Source organism: Rhinatrema bivittatum, chromosome 7, assembly GCF_901001135.1.
Source record: "Rhinatrema bivittatum chromosome 7, aRhiBiv1.1, whole genome shotgun sequence".
Taxonomy (NCBI): domain Eukaryota; kingdom Metazoa; phylum Chordata; class Amphibia; order Gymnophiona; family Rhinatrematidae; genus Rhinatrema; species Rhinatrema bivittatum.
Genome location: NC_042621.1, coordinates 222,228,606 through 222,247,650, shown reverse-complemented (window position 1 = coordinate 222,247,650; position 19,045 = coordinate 222,228,606). Strand labels below are relative to the sequence as shown.

At 45.7% G+C, this 19,045-nt stretch overlaps 1 protein-coding gene across 1 annotated transcript in view; it reads left to right on the top strand.

Moving 5' to 3' along the window:
• The window catches only part of PLCE1 (phospholipase C epsilon 1), a 401,333-nt gene that overhangs the window by 120,627 nt on the left and 261,661 nt on the right, over positions 1 to 19,045 (top strand). Inside the window, exon 3 of the mRNA XM_029610717.1 lies at positions 1,924 to 2,240. Coding sequence (XP_029466577.1) covers positions 1,924 to 2,240 — 317 coding nt within the window. The remainder of the gene's footprint in view (positions 1 to 1,923; positions 2,241 to 19,045) is intronic.

Here is a 19,045-nt window from a genome sequence, read left to right as displayed (position 1 = left end):
ATAAATACTAATAAATAAAATCTGGGCCAGCACTGACCCCTGTGGAACATCACATGCAAGATTCCTAGGTTAAAATACCTTTGAACACCAACTGACCTGAAAAATGCGGCCTGTCAGAAAAGTCTCAAACCAAGTTAATACCATTGTCTCTAGTCTGAGGTCAGCAAGGCATTTAAGCAACAGCTCGTGATCTATGGTGTCAAAGGCTGCGTGCATATCAGACAGAATCACCAATGTGGCCGTTCCTTCTGCTGGATCTGCTTTCACACTGATTTCATGTACAAGAGCTGTTTCTGTTCTGTGACCAGCCCAAAAGCCTGACTGAGGTGGGTGGAAAATATTGGTTTTCTCTGAAAATTCAGTAACTGAGATGCCACTATCTTTTCCATCACTTCCCCTACAAAAAGGAAGTTTGAGACCAGGACTATAACAGTTTGGGTCCACAAATCCAGTGATTCTTTCTTCACCAATAGACAAACTCTTCTTATATCTATGATTGGTCATTATGCACAGTTAGCATCCAGCTCTTGGAGAAAAAGGGAATCTTTTATTTTCTCATAAAGTTCTTAGAAAATGAATTGCTAAGGATCAATAAAGCTTATATTAATAGCCAATAACTATACAGTGCAAATTGTTTAACCATACTAATTGGTACACAAGTATTGTTTGAGTAATATTTTTTCTGACATGTCTAGTTAAGATTACCACCTACATTTATTTTATTTGATGTATACTTTGGAGTTTTTAGATGTCAATTTTTATTGTATTTAAAATACTGCTTTAGGTGCCAGCATCAATCCTGCTCACTGCCATACATGGGACCCTGTTACAGTGCTGAGCCTAGCATCCCCTCCTTAAGCTACCCAGGGTTAGAAGTGGTGTGGAAGCAGTGCTCATAGCTCCCTGAAGGGAAAGGTTTCTAGACATTGATTTATAGTGACGTCTGTTGTTTAGTTGAAGGAATGCCTTTACTGGATTTCCAAAGGGAGCCACAGTCCATGCATGCCTCATGGCTGGAGGAGCACCACTACAAAATCTGAACTGCGAAGGGTGGGTGAGGCACTTAAAATTTCAAGTGTAGCATGACATACTTTTTGAATGAAGACAACAACCTTTCGTGTCTGCCGGTTATATGTAGAACTGAGGGAAACAGGTTCCTGGTGGGGTGGAAACTCAGGAGTCAGATGGAGGCTGGTCTGTGCCCAGAAAATACTTGTTTAAAAATACTATTAGAATTGCAAAACATGACTATACTTTTAGCAATTTTATTGGCTCAGAACAAGTTTGGTCAGTGGGGATTGACTGAGGTTCTTGGATAAAATAGTATGTCTGCCTTGTTTCTTAACTTGAATTCATGGAAATAAAGATTAAATGGAAAACAATACAGGATCTTGCAGTGTGGGCAAATATTGGAGTAAATATGAGATTTAATTCTGACATAACATGTCTCTCCCAAGACCATTCAAAATATTCTCAAAATAATTTAATAACTACAGTTTTGTCATGTTTTTTTCCTTGTTCAAAGCAAAGCATGACTGCTATGCTTTTTCTGCAGTGTCACAACAGTGCAGTACCTCTTCATCATCCTCAGACGATGCAGACTTTCAAAGGGAAGATGGTTCAGCATTTATTCATAGCAAAGAGGAAAGATCATATTTGATCTATGGGTCTCTTTCATGTAAAGGGCAAAGACAAGTGGTGCCTAATGCTGGTAGAAAAATGAAATAAAGGGTGCAAATGAAAGCCCCCAAAGTAAAAAGCAGTTTCTGCAGCCAGAGTTGCTGGATAGGTTGTTAAGTTATAAATTCTATGACTGTATTATACTATTTTCCCTTAAGATAAAATACACTTTTAAAAAATGGGATTCAGAATTGCTACACACAGAAAACCAAACTGCAATGTTTTCTTTGTGTTTTGCTTTAGAACGCCAGCTGTGCACCACCATGGCTGGCTCCAGCACCCTACCTGCAAATGTGGCTGGAGTGAGCAAAGAGCTGGTGGCACTGCAGCACCTGATCCAGTTCCCTGAGGAGATCGCCAGTATTCTCACTGAGCAGGAGCAGGAACTCTACAGAAAGGTCTTGCCTTTTGACTACCTCTGCTTCCTGACCAGGGATATGGGAAATGCCGACTGCCAGAGCCAGCTTCCAAGTATCAAAGCGTCTCTGTCTACATCTCTGCTTACCTCCAAGAAGGATGAGCATAACACAGTGGAAGGTCTTGTGAGCAGATTCAATGAGGTAAGTTAAAAACATTGCTTTTGATATGATGTTTATCTTTCTGTCAAGTCTTTTAAGAAAGAAATCAAAAAGCAAATTACATATTGTGAGCAAAGCCTACCTTAGCCATGTCAGTGCTGACAAAATGTTCTGGTTGCACTGGTAACACTCCATAAGAACCTTATCTTATAGGGGCTGCATAATATTTATAGTCAGTGTAAGAATTAGGAAGTCAGAGGCCTGAATGATAGCAATTGTACATCTGGAATGTGGCCATACATTTCATCAGTTTGCAGGAAACCAATCTGTTTCTGGTCAGTACGAGATACCTAAAAAGTTAAAGAAACTATAAATAAATAGCCATCACCCTGTCCACTTCTGAAAGGGATCATTCCCTTCTGTATCTGTGGAAATCCTTCCTTGTGTCTGTGCTCTAGCATCTGGTGAGAGGTGTTTGCTTGCCCTTCTGGAAGAAGAAATCAAACTCTCTGTGCCAACACAGACCCTTGTCAAAGTTCATCCTTTTAGAAGACCATTTTCTAAGCCATTTACCCAAGTTAGACTGGCTTGTTTGAAAATTATCCTCTTCTGTCCAACCGAAAGTGAACCTGGGATTTTGCCGCATGCAGCCTTTTAATTGGTTTGAAAGGAGGCGTTCCCGGGGAGGGTTTTGGTTGGGGAGGAAAAATACACACACATACGTTTCATTTGCAAAAGTACTCTTGCTATGTCTCCCCCCCCCCCCCAAATCTCCGTCTTCTGCATAGTTACGCCAGTGGCGTAGCCAGAATTGATTTTTGGGGGGAGCACAAGGTTAACATGGGTGGGCAGTAGGCATGCAGGTCTGAGACCTACTAGTTGTTTTCTTATTGATAAATAATGCCATATACTGCACCCTAAAATGGCTTTCTAAGTAGTTTGCAACAGCCATTATGCATCATGCATGAAACTTTAAAACATTTTACCTCAATTATTTAAAGCACGTACCAGCATTAAGAATTCCTTATTAATCAGAATTTATTTTATATTTATTGCAGTTTATAAATGCACAAGTATAGAAAACAGTCAGATCCAATCATGTAATAAAACAAAAATTAATGTATTCTTTTATGAACCATCTTTGCAGAAAACCAGAAATCTTCATAAATACAATAAAATATAATTAATCATCAGAACAGGTGCAGCACAGAGCTAGGGCAATTCACATTACAACTAACATGAAAAAAAAAATTCAAATTCTGGTGTCACCTCAGCAAAAAATAACCCTCCACTGCTATTTTGTGAAGTAACACAAACTCTTACAAAGAAAGAGGCATCTAGAACCTTGCTATACAGTCACAGCACTGACTCTCAGGATTCAAATAACAGCAACCTTATGAAAAAGCAGCAATGCAAATACTACACCAGGCCCTAGAACATTAATACATCACCTACGGGAATAACAGAACAAGCTGGACTACTACTACAGAGAAACTATATGCTAGAAATACTGCATTTCAGTCACAAACAGGCAAAACTGAGACCGGCCCTTACCTAATATAGAAATAAGAGACCACAAATTAGAAACAGAAATATGCAGATAAAACCAAAATAGAAAGTCTGAGAAACTAAAGTCTCTGAACAGTGGAATACTTAAGAAAGAGCAAAATACAAAAATATAAGAAATGCACATTCTCAAAGATGGCATATCTAATATCTCAAAATATATATATTTTTTTACCTTTGTTGTCTGATTTTTGTATTTTTCTAATCAATTGGTCCTGGTCTCTTTTTCCTATTTTTCCCTTGTCGCTCATTTCCTAATTCCTTTTCAGTGTCTTTCTTCTACTACTGTCTTCTTCCCTTCCACACACACACACATACAAGCTTTCTCTCACAGATTCCCTCACACACTCAAGCTCTCACTCTCATATGCTCTCCCCCCCCCCCCCCCAAGCTCATATTCTCTGCAGACACACATACAAGCTCTCACTTTTTCACCCCTCCCCAGGCTTACATTCTTATGCACACACAGACGCACATCCAGGCACCCAAACTCCCTTTCTCACCCACAAACCAATGCTCCTATTCTCACCCACATACACACATATTCAAACTCCCATTCTCAGCCATGCATACACACATTCAAGCACCCATTCTTACCCACATATTCAAGCTTCCATTCTCACTCATACACAAACCCAGGCTTTCATTCTCACCCACACACAAACTCAGGCTCCCATTCTCACCCATATATATATACATTCAAGCTCCCATTCTCACCCACACACAAACCCAGGCTCCCATTCCCTGTACGTGGCCGGATCATTCCAGACCATGGGTTGAGCTTCCTGTCCAGCAGATGGAGACAGACCAAAACTGTAAGGGTATCTTTAGCAGGCCCCACACTGGAACACAATGCCTCAAAACATTTAAGAAGACAACTATTTTATAAAGAGACTGGAGAATAGAAAATATACAAGAATAGGCAGAAGAGAACCAACACACAGCACTATTCTAATAATGTGCAGTAAAATAGTCTATGAACTCTATATCACAATAATTGTAACACTATGAATATGAATTTTACCCATGAACAGTACCTTATTGGCACACCTGGTCATGACCTACTTCACTAAACAATTGATTGTCTTTAATGATATATTGTAACTGAACCTTTGGCGGCACCTGTTAAAATGTACTATAGTATGCATTTACCTACATTAATTTATGTGCCTACATGTAAACCTTTGCGATGGTATATAACTTAGCAACGGTATAGAAAAGATTTTAAATAAATTAAATAAATAAATATATCAGGACAGAGCCTACCCTGCAACCCTTCAGTATTCATTTCTCTCCAGCAGATGCAACAGCTCACCCTTCGGTTCCCTGTGTTCATTCCTTAGCCCTTACTCGTGGGGTTTTTCTCTTTCCTTATACCAGGATCAAGCAAGTATAGTTGTTCTTCACCAGATAAAATAAATAAATAAATAAATCTTGTGTTTAAAAAAAAAAAAAAAGAAAGAAGTTGGACTATTTTTTTTTCTCTTAGGAGACAGTTCCTGTCTCCTCGCTCTTGGGGGGCCTAGGGGGGCTTGGCCCCTTGTTTGTAAAATAGCCTAGGCTCTCTATTCCTGGTGGTCCTCGGCTATGGGGCGATACTGGTGGTCCAGTCACTCTCCCTAGACAGCCTCTCTCTCTCTCTCTCTCTCTCTCTCCCCCCCCCCCCCGGGACTCCTTCCCCCCCCCCCCTGGTGCTGCCAGCAGGGAGTCTTTCATTCCCCTGCATTGCCTGAATGAATTGTGTAAAAAAAAAAAAAGTTTTGCAGTCTTTTGCTTCAGGCTCATTGTTTGTGCAGGCAGCTGGGATTGAGTGACGGGAGGGTGCAGGGTTCGCTCTCCTGCCTCCGCTCCCTCAGGCACTACAGCTCAGCTGTTTTTCTCTGCCCTGTCTCTGCCTCATGCCACGTTTTGCTGACTTGCCTGGCCTGTGGAGAGCCTGTGATCAGGCTCTCCCGAGAGAATTTGTGCTCTGGTTGTCTGCCGGGGGGGGGGTGAGGGCCCCTCCTCAGCAGCTCCTAAATCTTTGTCCCGGGGCAGGTCATCCAAACGCATGGCCGGGCCGTTGCCGGGTCAGCAAACTGTGGGAACGGCGGCCATCTTGGGTTTTCCTGCAGCCACTGTTTCAGAGCTGCTCGAGTCTCAGGAGCCCGATTTTTATTCTTTCTCCCCCCGATCTGAGCCCCGAGCACTCTCCGGAGGAAGGTAATGACCCCCCTCATTCCCTCCCCCTCCCCTCCTTGGGAATTCTCGTCCTCTTTTTTTTTCTTCTGAATTTGTGCTACTTATGCACAAATCTTACCTAGCTAGCTTAGAAGAGGAGGCAGTCTCTCCCCCAGGTCCCCCTCTCCCCAAGTTCCCTCGGTTGGCCCCCCAGCCTGCTCCCGTGGTCCCGGATACGCAGGGGGCTATCAGGGTGCGGGTGGTCCCGGGGGCCCCCCCTCCACGGATCCCCCGACTTCTCTAATGATCCCGGATCCGGACCCTGATGAGCAATTGACAGGAACCCCCCCCTCTAGAGGGGGATGACCCCCGAGTCCTCCGCTTATTTCAAAGGGAGGAGCTCGATCCTCTTATTTCTTTTGTTATTCAGGAGCTGGGCATTGGCACTCCGGCGGTGGATGCGCTTACGGCCGCTATGCCGGCCTGCGTGGACCCAGTCCTGGCGGGACTTAGGGCCCTCCCACGCACTTTCCCCTTTCATCCCATGCACAAGCTGATGCACTTAAGAGAGTGGGAAGCTCCCGAGTTGGGGCTCCGAGTGGGGAGGGCTATTGATAAGCTTTACCCCTTACCGGAGGAGTGTCTGGACATGCTGAAAATCCCTAAGGTGGATTCTTAGGTGACGGCTGTCACGAAGCACACCACCATCTCTGTGGTGGGTGCTACGGCCCTGAAAGATGTTCAAGACTGCAAGCTGGAGTTCTGTTTCAAGCATATCTTCGAATCCTTGGCCTTGGGTGTTCGGGCATCGATCTGCAGCAGTCTCATGCAGCGGGCAAGTCTTAGGTGGGTTTAGCAATTACTCAGCACCCAGGACCTCCCGTCTGCAGAGGCAGAGCAGGCTGAACGATTGGAAGGTGCTATAGCATATGGGACGGATGCCCTTTACGACTTGTTCTGCGTCCAGGCGAAGGCGATGGCTTCCGCGGTCTCGGCCAGACGGCTTCTCTGGCTCCGGAATTGGTCGGCCGACTTCTCCTCCAAGGCATAGTTGGGCACGCTTCCTTTTAAGGGCAAGTTGCTTTTTGGCGAGGACCTGGAGCAGCTTATTAAATCCTTGGGTGAAAACAAGGTACACAAGCTGCCTGAGGACCGCCCAAAACAGTCTAGAGCCTTCTTCCCGGCTCGTACCCATTTCCAGGGACAGCGGCGTTATAATGCTCAGGCGAGAGGGTCTTTCTCTAGGGGTAACTTCTCCTGATCTCAGTCCTGGTCTCAGTCCTTTCAAGGCCATCGCGCCTTCCGAGATGGCCTCTCGCAGAACGCCACTACCAAGCCTGCCTCCCAATGAGATTCGGCACGCCCATTCCTCCGTTCCAAACTTAGGTGGTCGACTATCTCTCTTCCTCGAGGAATGGGCCAAAGCTTTAGACTTTGCTCTAGACAAACCGGATCTACACATAGTCTCCCCTTGCGGACATCTGAAGCGAGCTGCTGTATCTTAGACTCGCTCCAGACTGCTCGGACTGGGGGCCATAGTCCCAGTCCCCATGGAGGAACAAGGCACCAGCCAATATTCCATCTACTTCATAGTACCGAAAAAGGACGGTTCCTTCTGCCCCATTCTGGACCTGAAACGAGTCAACCGAACTCTCAAGGTGCCTCATTTTCGAATGGAGACCCTGAGGTCGGTAATAGTGGCTGTTCACCCCGGCGAGTATCTGGCCTCCCTAGACTTGACAGAGGCCTACCTACACATCCTGATCCGGGCCGAGCATCGGAGGTTTCTCCGCTTCGACATCTTGGGCCAACAGTTTCAATTTCGAGCCCTGCCCTTCGGTTTCTCCACAGCACCGTGCACGTTTTCCAAAGTCATGGTGGTGGTGGCGGCCATGCTTCGACGGGAAGGCGTTTTGGTACATCCTTATCTGGACAATTGGCTAGTGCGGGCCAAGTCGGAATCTCTTTGCAAGCTGGCAGTCGACCGAGTTCTAGCTCTACTCACTTTGCTGGGCTGGATTATCAACTTTCCCAAGAGCCATCTGCGGCCTCACAGGTGTTGGAATTCCTGGGGGCTTGCTGTTGCGATCCCCCCTGCTGCTGCGCTGCAGGAGGTCTCTTACCTTCCTCCAGAGGCCGCCTTGAAGCCAGGGCCTCGCCTGCGCATCTTCCGGGACTTGTTCCAGGGCCTGAGAGGCCTAGCTGTGCCTGTGGCTTGCAGCCTCAGTGTTTGGACTTCCTGTTGGGCGACGCCCTTCCCTAGGGGCTGGCCCGCAGCTCTCTACCCTAGTTATAGGACCAGCGGTGGGCGGTCCTGGCAAGCTCCTCCCAGGGAGTTGCCTTCTACCTCCGGTATTTAAGGACTTTCTGTTCACTGTGTCTGGGCCTTGGATCTGAGCATTACAGTCGCCTGTAACCTAGCCGATCCAGGTCCTCCATGTTTGATGGCGCCTTGTCCTGTCTCTGCTTGATGTTCCTGATGTCCAGTGTCTCTGCCTTGATGCCTGTCTCTGACCCTGCCTAGATGTTTGTTCCTGTGCCTGCCAGCCGTAAGGGCTTCGGATGTGAGTTTCCCAGCATCGGAGTCCTGTTCGCCTGGGTCTTCCCCGCGCCCTCCTTCTCAGCGTGGTCCGCGACCAGCCTCCCAGGGCTGTGTAGGGCGCGTCTGGGACAGGGTGGTCCGTGACTCAGTCCCACGGGTGGGCTGAGTAGGGCGCCCTGATGGACAGTGCAATGTTCCCGTCCAGCCTTGTCTACAGTGTCTGCTTCAGCCCGTACCCTGATGTCTTCCTCTGCCAGCCGAGGGGGCTTCGGATGTGAGTATCCCAGCATCGGAGTTCCTACTCGCCTGGATCCTTCTAGTGTCTCGCTTCAGCCTTGTCCTGATGTCTCCGTCTGCTTCAGCCTGCTTCTGCCCTGTCTGATGTCGTTTGTTTAAGGACTCTGTCTGCCCTCGCCTCTGTCCGGCCTGCTGCCCATTGCCGTTCCCTGCGGCAGGTCCGAAAGGGCCGGGAACAGTCGGAGGACCGTTCATTAGTCAACTTCCCCGTGTTGGCTACCATGGGCATGCAGGTCCGGCTGAGGGTCGGACTCCCTGCTTCTGTTCCTGCCTGCCTGGCTCACCATGCCTGCTCAGCTCACCTCCCACGGTGTGGCCTTGGGCTCCTCCTGGGGTCCTGCCGTGGCCCAAGGGCTCACCACCCGCCCGAGACGACCGCGCCCGCGCGCGCTCGTAACACTTGCTTCGATACCCGAGTAGGCAAAGTATTCCTTCCAGACGTTCGGGCGTTCAAGCTGATGGACCAGGTCCACAATTTCATCCTCATGCCTCTCCCTACAGCCTGGGATTACCTCCAGGAGCTGGGGACCATGGCCTCCACTATCGACCTGGTCCCATGAGCTTTTGCACATATGCGTCCATTACAGAAAGCTTTGCTATCCCATTGGAAGCCAGTCTCGGAACAGTTTCAGATGGATCTCCCACTCTCTGACTCTACCATCGGCGACATGCAATGGTGGCTCTTGCTCCGGCACCTCCTGAAGGGCATATCCTTACAGACACTGCAATGGATAATGGTAACAACGGATGCCAGCCTCTCCGGCTGGGGAACAGTTTGCCAGTCGCAATCTTTTCAGGGACGGTGGTCCCTGATACAATCCCACTGGCACATCAATCGTCTGGAGGCCTGAACAGTCCATCTGGCTCTCAAGGCTCTTCTCCCGCTGATTCGCTACAGGGCGGTGCGTGTGCTCTCGGACAATTCCACCACCGTGGCTTACATCAATCGTCAAGGGGGCACCAGGAGTCGCCTGGTGGCGTTGGAGGCCAGCAAGCTCTTTGCCTGGGCTGGAAGTCACCTGGAGCGACTGGCAGCTTCTCACATAGCGGGCAAGGACAATGTGCAGGCCAATTTTTTTTTTAAGTCGACAGCATCTCGGTACCGGTGAGTGGGAGTTGTCCGCCGAGGCGATGAAGCTGATTGTTCGCAGGTGGGGACCCCCTCGCATGGATTTGATGGCAACCTTGGGCAATGCCCAAGCTCCCCAGTTCTTCAGCCGCTGGAGGGAACACTGCTAGGAAGGAGTGGATGCCCTAGTTCTCCCTTGGCCCAGCGACATTCTCCTCTACGTGTTTCCCCCTTGGCTCTTGGAGGGAAATGTTCTCAGAAGAATAGAACTCCACAGGGGTCCGGTCGTTCTCGTTGCTCCCGAATGGCCGTGCAGACCGTGGTTCGCGGATCTCGTGAATCTGGCAATGGACGGCCCTCTTTGTCTCAGTCATCTTCCGCATCTTCTCAGACAAGGTCCAGTATTTTTCAATCAGGCGGATCACTTCTGTCTAGCGGCTTGGCTTTTGAACGGCGGAGATTGAGAAAAAAGGGATATAAGGAGGAGGTTATATCTACCCTACTGTACGCCTGTAAGACTTCTACTTCACTCGCCTATGTCCAGGTTTGGAAGGTCTTCGAAACGGTTTGCGCAGAATCGGGGATATCGGTCCGCTCTGCCACAATCTCCTTGGTTCTTTCCTTCCTCCAGAAGGGCCTCTTCAAGGGTCTTTCTCTCAGCTCCTTACGCATCCAAGTGTCCGCCCTCGGCTCCCTCCTCGGCAGTGTGGAAGTCACCCGCTAGCGTCTCACCCAGATGTGGTTCATTTTCTCAAAAGTGTCAAGCATTTGAACCCTCCCGTCCACGTCACTTGTCCTTCATGGAGTCTTAACTTGGTTCTTTGGGCTCTTTGTGGGGCTCCCTTTGAATCTCTCCATTGGGCTACCTTCAAGGATTTGACGCTCAAGACTGTTTTCTTGGTCTCTATATGCTCCGCCAGGCGAGTGTCGGAGATCCAGGCGTTGTCTTGCCACGAGCCCTTTTTGCGTTTTTCTGATTCTGGTGTTTCCCTTAAGACTGCACCTTCCTTCTTGCCGAAGGTTGTCTCCTCCTTCCATGTCAACCAGTCGGTGGAACTCCCGGCATTTTCTGCTGAGGATGTTGAGGGTCTCGCCGGACATGACCTTCACCATCTGGATGTTAAACACGTCCTTTTGCGTTACCTTCAGGTCACAAATGAATTTTGGGTCTCCGACCACCTCTTTGTCCTCTAGAGTGGTCCAAGTAGGGGCAATCAGGCTTCTAAGGCCACAGTCACTCGATGGTTAAAGGAAGCAATTTCATTGGCCTATATCTGCCAAGGCTGAATGATTCCGGAGGGTCTGAAGGCTCATTCGTTGCGGTCTCAGGCCACCTCCTGGGTGGAGAGTCAATCTGTTTCTCCCCAGAAAATATGCAGGGCGGCGACTTGGAAATCTCTGCATACCTTCGCTTGGCATTACCGCCTTGATGTCCAGGCGCCAGTCTTTGGTTCTTTCGGAAGGCAGGTGCTTCGAGCGGGACTTGTTCGGTCCTACCCTGTCTAGGGAAGCTTTGGTACATCCCATGGTCTGGACTGATCCGGGTACATACAGGGAAAGGAAAATTAGTTCTTACCTGTTAATTTTTGTTCCTGTAGTACCATGGATCAGTCCAGACACCCTTCCCTGTACTCTCTGTTGTCCGCTCGAAGTTTTCTCTCCTTCCTTTGCAGGATATGTTCGGTGTTCACCGATACCTTACGGCAGGGGTGGGCAATTCCAGTCCTCGAGGGCCACAAACCTGTCGAGGTTTTAGGATATCCTAATGAATATGCATGACATAGATTTGCATACAACTGAAGCAGAGTGCATGCAAATCTCTCTCATGCATATTCATTAGGGATATCCTGAAAACCAGACTGGTTTGTGGCCCTCGAGGACCGGAAGTGCCCACCCCTGCCTTACGGTTATAATTGAGGCACCAGAAGCATCTCAGTGATGTCAATGATTCAAGAGCATTTTTTTCTTCTACAGAGTTCCTATAGTTACAATTGTTAACGTTTTTTGCTGAGTTCTCTGGTTCTTACTTGAATTCTCTTGTTACTTGCTTGATTTCTGAGGGTTCTCTTTATACTTTCTGCTTTGACAATAGTCATACTGAAGGGTTGCAGGGTAGGCTCTGTCCTGATATAGGATACCCTTATAGTTTTGGTCTGTCTCCATCTGCTGGACAGGAGGCTCAACCCATGGTCTCGACTGATCCGTGGTACTATAGGAACGAAAATTAACAGGTAAGAACTAACTTTCCTTTCTCACCTATTTTCAAGCTTCCATTCTCACCCACACATACACATTCAGGCCCGCGCACAGCTTCCGCTTCCTCCCCCTCCCAAGCAGGAAGATCAGTTGGCCTCTCCACCTGCCACCGGCCCCCTGCTATCTTTGGGCCGTAGGACTACCGATCTTCCTGCTTGGGGAGGGGGAGGAAGCAGAAGCTGTGTGCGGCGCTTCTGCTCCCTCCCCCCCCCCCCCAAATAGGAAGATCAGTGGGCCATACGGCCGCCGGATATCTTCCCCATGTGTGCCATGCAAATGCACAGAATGGCACTCTGGCCCTGGGTCCTCTTCTTCGCCGCACGGAGATGGGATCCCCAAACGGCCTTGCAGGTCCGGTGCTCCACTTCCGGTTTCAGTTAGATGGGCCTGGGTCCAAATTAGGTGGGCAGCTGCCCACCCAGGCCCACCCATGACTATGCCACTGAGTTACACAGGTGCTATTGGCGTATATACTGGGTAGTTTCCCTTTGAAAATTACTTGCAAAGTGCACGTGTACTTTACATCTGCAAGGGCTAATCAAAATTGCCCCTGTGGGAATCTGTGCCAGGTTTTCCCTCTTATTTCCTAGTTTTAGGGGTTGCTTCTTTTAACAATAACTCCTCAGACAGCAATCTTTACCTTAATACAGGATTATTGTGCATTTGTTTTCTCTGTGTACTTCAAGGGGTTACAGTCCATCTCTCACAAACATAAAAGATTTACAATATGCAAGCAGTTTCAGCTACTGGTTTACTTTAACTACAGCATGATTTTGTACCCAGTTAGAGCCCCCCCCCCCCCGTGAGGAATTCTGGCTCTCCTTAGCCAGGCTTACTTTTTTTTGGGGGGGGGGGGGGGTTGGAGCTATATTTAGCTTGGCCTTGGTTTTCTTGATACCTTGCATCAGGACTCCTTGGCTTATTCCCATCTGCCCCCTGCAATCTGATTTCCTGCTTTCTCCTGGTCTACTTTAAACTGTAGGGCTTCCCTGTTGAGCCATCAGTTTCCTGTTTAAGGTAGACCTACCTACTTCTTTTTAAGGGTGTCTTACTTTACCTTTCCATCCCTTCCATATCCTCCCCCTCAGTTCCATGTTCTAATGGGGAGCACTTGCCTTTCTTACCTTTTACCCCCAGAAAAGTGTTAGAATTTCCCCAATGGGTATTTGCAGAAAGGCTTTGTAAGCAGTTGACTTTGCTCTCTTCTTTTGGTTTACCCTGTGCTATCTGAGCCCAGCTTTGTGTCTTTTCTCGTACTTTTTAAAGTTCCACCAACCTCTGCCTTTCCTATTCTTATTGTTAGGTATAAGGACTATATTACAGTCAGCTGTTCCATCCCTTCTACTGTGCTTCCTACTAAACATCTGCAGAAAGGGCTTACATCTGGCAGACTTCATAGCTCCCTTTCGGCTGCCCCGGCTCTGGGTATGGACCAACTTTATTTCTTTGTGAACCTGGTCCTTTCCCTTAGGACCTAAGCTCTGTCTCTCTCCTGGTTTGGCACCCCTTGCAAGTCTTTAGGATACCGAGTTAGCCTGAGTTTCTCCATCATTACCTTCCTCTCTCTTTGTGGGTATTGTAGCCCTTTTACTTCTCCTATCTTTTTTTCCAGTTTTGGCTCATTTTTCAGTGACTTCCATTCTGCCAATCCTACTGATGCCACTACAGAGTCCTGTACTTCAACTTCCTTCTCTAACACTTCTGGTGCTACTACTGGTACACACTTAGACATTAATCTTGACAGGGTCTTTTTGGTTGATGATCCCTGCCTCTGGAATACTTTGTCAGAATCCCTGCATGCAACCGTATTTAAAAAAAACAAACCCAAAATCTTGGACAGCATTAAAAACCTATTTATTCTCAAAGTTGACCTCTTAGAGAGGAGTTAATGTATTTAACATTCAAAGACCCTCAAAACAGATGAACTGTAGATACTATGTGTTGCTGTGGCTGGGAACATTTGGTGCATTTTGTGGTTTGTGATGGTGAAAGCATAAATTAGATCTTTTTTAGAAAAGTCAATCCAGTTCTTTCTAGGCTCTCTGTACTCTAGGATCCATATTTAGCTTTATATTTACATTATTCATGTAATACCTAGGCATGATGCCGATGAGCGTCAGCTGACCAGTACCCAGAATTCAAGTAAATTCATGAAAAAGTGAGAGCCTGTGTAGGAGGAGCTTTCAAACTCTTGAAATGTTTATTCCTTTCCAGATAAAACAAAGTGAATGAGAAGGCGGCCTTCATGATTTTGCTTTAATTGCTTACTGGGTCTTGTAAAAATATTGATAGTGCTTTTGCTTTGAAAAAATACTTTATACTACTAGATCTTTTATGTAATACTAACATTATTTGTGCTTTCATGGTTTTATAAACAATGAAATTGTGCTATTATAGCTTTCAATGATGAAGAAGTAAGTTTTAAAAGGTATAGTTCAATATGTTTGAAGATTTAGATATACTGAGATATATTAATGTTAATTTCTTTAGATGGAAAGAAAAATATGTGCACATGTATTGGACAAATGTCAACAGAGACAAGAATTTGAAACTTGTGAGCAGCAGCACCAGTTGTCAAGGCTCACACACTGGCTACGCTAATCTCATGTGTTGTGAAATCAGTACCACCAGGCTGCAGGTTTTGAAACTATCGGTGGCATAGGCTTAAGAGAGCGCGTAGTGTGTCAGGTAGACAGGGGTCAGGCTGAATGACCCGTGGGAAAGAGGAGTCAGGATTCTCAGGTGATCGGTCTCTTCTGTGCTTGTGTATGTACTGTCCATTTACTGTACAGTTCTACCAAATCTAGCTTGTGCTTCCTTTGCCGTGTAGGCTTGGTGTGCAATTTTAAATATCTGCAGTGTGTAGAATAGGTCACTTTATCATTTCGTTTAGCTTGACATTTGAATGGGGCTTGGCAATATTTATTGTCATCCCATCACCAAACACTGGTTTTCTGAACGTCCCTTGTTTTTAAATTTGCAAGAAAATTCCTGCACAAAGAGTCATGCTTTTGTTGGCTTGTGTCGATGAGTGATTGCTGATTTTCTGGCAGTACTAACAAAAATACTGAAGTGTATTTATGCTCTAGGAGCCAGAATGAATTTCAGAATGACAGAATACTGATACTTAATAGGAAGAAAATGTTTGATGCTCTTTTCCTCCTTTGTTCCGAGCTATTACTGCATTTCAACTGGGTTACATAATGTGCCTTTCACAAGCGATAACTGTAACTGCAAACGTTTTACACACATTTTCTTTTATTTTATATTTGTCAATTATTATTTGGTATTTTGTAGATAGATGGAGGATAATATAAAATATCTTGCATTGATGGCAGAATACACTTCCATTATGCATCTGTATAACTCATAACTGCATCAGCTAATTGTTGGCCATCATAACATGTTTACTGTTAGCTATAGAAATTATTAAAGGAATGGTGGGGGTCTGAATGACTGAAGGGATGTGGCACACAATTATAGAACGTTTTGGCTCTGTTCACTGGTTGAAATCTTATTCAACCATAATGGAAAGCGGTTGCCGTCTGAATGCTAATCGGTGACTTAAGATGACGTTAGTTGTTTGTCTCCATCTAGTTTCCAGTACGCAAGTGACCACATCACTAAAGCGACTTTCCTCATTTGGAGCTTATTGGTATCTTTTAGCTGTCAGCCATGCAAGCTCGACTTCCTGCAGGAGGTTGCCCCTTGATGTGGTAATGCTTCACTTTTAGGAAATGATTCTAAAGCATTATCCCAATACCCATGCAGAGATTATTTTGGTGTTAGTGATTTTTGATCTATGATTCAGTATGCTAATTTAGGGGATTTGTAGCATAAAAGAAAATTAAGTTTCTGTAGTCTTGTCCTCATATGCATTCATAACTTGCTGGATCACAATGACACTCAAGTTGCCAAGCCTGTTGCTAATCATAAGATATTCTGTTATTCATAGTTCTGCTTTCAAATACAAAAAGAATGACTACTTGAGATTTCATTTTGGGATGTAGCATGGCCTAATTTCAACTCTGAGTCCATCAAACAGTATTTTAACTTGATCAGCAGTAAATCAGTCATGTTTTGATGCTTTAGAGCATGTTACATAATATATTATTATGCAGATTTAAATATTATGCACATAAAAACAGTGATTATAGCTTTTAAGATAAAGATTTCAAGGTACATGGAGGAAGTCCAGATAAAATCATCATCATCATGCTTTTCCTAATCATGCACAAGTGAGTTACAACAAATAAACCATAAAAAACCTGGTGTAACAAATCAACTCTAAGTACATCAAATTAAGAAGAGATCATTGAGAAACCTAGAAAATAATGTGATGTGATAAATTAGCTTATGTAACAACAGAGAATAAAAGAAAGTTACTGTGTTGGTCTCTGTTGGGTGCCTAATACTGTGCAAACAGCTTTCTGTCATAGCCAGGAACAGTTTGTCAGACAGTATGCAAATTAAGAAACAACCCCAAGTTGCAGAGAGAAAAATCTTTTGCTGAAATTTATTTACCCTCTGATGGGGTGTGTGGCCCCTGTTTGGCTACCAGAGTATGGTTTATGTTTTAAAATGCAGAATCTTTAAGTAGTGGAGGGTTCAGAGGTTCTACGGAGTATATTCTGTTCCCTTACAAGAGGGAATCTTCTGGCAAAAGAGTTCAAAGGAGTGTATTTGTATTAATGGAGTGACAGGATGGTTCTTCCCCCAAAGGGGATGTGATGTTCTGGGGAGTATAAAACCCCCTTCCACGAGGAACTGGCAAGAGTTTTTTATGCTGAAGAATCTTGAAGTTGAAAGACCTGAGTAACTGTGTTGGGAGAGACAGGGAGGAACAGCAAGGGGCTAGGGCTGTGGTCTGGGTTTCCAGTTCTAACAATCAGTGGAAAACAAAGGAAACCTGTTGAGAAGATAGGAGGGAACCAGAATCTGTAGTCCACAAATAGAAAGAAGGGAAATTGGTTTTGGGAATCTCCGAGAAGTGTGAGTACTTGAATACGTTGCTAGAGTTGTGCATTATGGAAGTGATTGTAAGATTTTGGAGAACAGAGGTATTTTTTTCTTCACTGTGGAATTGTTGGGACTTTGTTTTGAATGTGCTTTTTGTGAATATTGAGCTTTACTATTTTTGCTGTGGACTTGACTTTGTACCTGCAGAATTGGTTATTTTACAAGTAAACTGGTTTTTTTTCTATTTGGAGCACCAACCTTGTGTGAACTGTGTGGTTTTTTGGGGGGTTTTTGGTAACCTTCGCCCAGGTTGGCCTTGCATGAGAGCCTGCCCCTGTTCCATGGGCCCCTCAGAGATTTTATTTTCCTACTATGGTTGAGTGAAACCAGTGTTCTCCGGGACTGGGAAGTTGACTTCCAGTTGAAAGTGGGGTTATGGGTATAATGACATGCAGTACTACCATGCACCTGCAAAAAGCATTTTAGTTCTGTTGAATTCAGGTTCTATTTGTCAAAATACTACTTTAGAAATTGTTTTAGTTTTTTTTGCATTTGTAAAACAGTTATATTCCTGAGTAATGCTATGCCCCACGAACTCCCCATGTGGTTGGGAAAGAGAGAGAGTTAAGCTGTGTGATGGTAGTAGGGTCTCATGGTGGTGCCTTCTAGTGTGCCTGTATCCAACACAATGTGCGTGAGAGAGGAAGGCTATCCTGCAGGTATCTGAGTAGGTCATCAAAGGTGCCAAGAGTGGGACCCTCTGAAGGATCGCTCAATAGTGGCAAGTGAAGCTGAATCTCCACTGAATGGAAGCTACCCACAGAAAAGATATTCCTGAGATATTCAGAAGAGGCAACTTCTGAAAGACAGTCTGAGGCCAAGGAGGATAATCATCCTGCTGAGATTTTCAGAGCTGGTTTCTTGGAGGATATATGGAATAAGACATAATGGTTTAAGTCTGGACACCTATAATCTTCCTGTTTAACTAAATTGAGTCAAGGAGACAGAGAAGTCTATCCTCTTGTGAAGGATTGGTGGTGGTTCAAATAGCCATATGTACCAACTTGGTTTATGGCAATAACTGCGAAGAACTTAGGTAACTGAGTCTGTAAGAAAGTGATCACAAGATTGCAACAGGTTCTCACGCTGTGATTTGTATTACCAGAAGTATCTGTTTTGAACCATTGATTTACTCATTCATTCAGTTCCATCCTTTTCATGTCTCAAATGGAACCGAAGGCTTTCATGAGACAAAGCCACCACTGCTGCTCTGTGGCCTGCGTGACACCATCACATGAGCTAGTGAGTTAGCCTTACCTTAATAGACTAAAGCATATATGCTAATATTTGAAAATTACACATAGGGGGAATTTAAGAAGATAAAAAGGAAATATTTTTAATCTTTTTGATAACTGTAGGAGGGAACAAAGTAAGGTGGTTATTTTCCAACCGCGAAAGGCCATTATTGTGGTGGTAGCATTCAAATTAGGTGGAGGGGAGGAGTCGGGGAGGGGATTAGGGAAATAGGCCGGCAGCACTGCTGTCGGCGATAATGTTCAGAACATTATTGCCAGCAGTAGCGCGGGAAATAGCACCACCTTTTACGGTGGTGCTATGCCTGCAATAGTGTGCAGCACGGCCGTACTGCGGCAGGCGAAACCGCACTGCTGTGGTGTGGCTGGCTATAGGCTATCGCCAGACCGCCCCCTTCTTCGAACCCTGCCCCCTTTATTGCCACAGGGAATGATGAATCCTGGCCTGGTAAATTTTTGACCAAAGAATAGGGAATCTACTTCCTAAAGAGGGAGAGTTGACAATGCTGGGAATTGCTTTGAGAACATCCCCAGAATACTATAGAACAAAGTTAAATACAAGCTCTGTGAGGAGGAGTTAAGGGCCAGGAGGATGTAATGGAGACACTACAAGGGGATAATCCTAATTTGATATCCTTCTTACAGGTTTCTATAGATGATATACCAACTAGAGCCACTCTTTTGG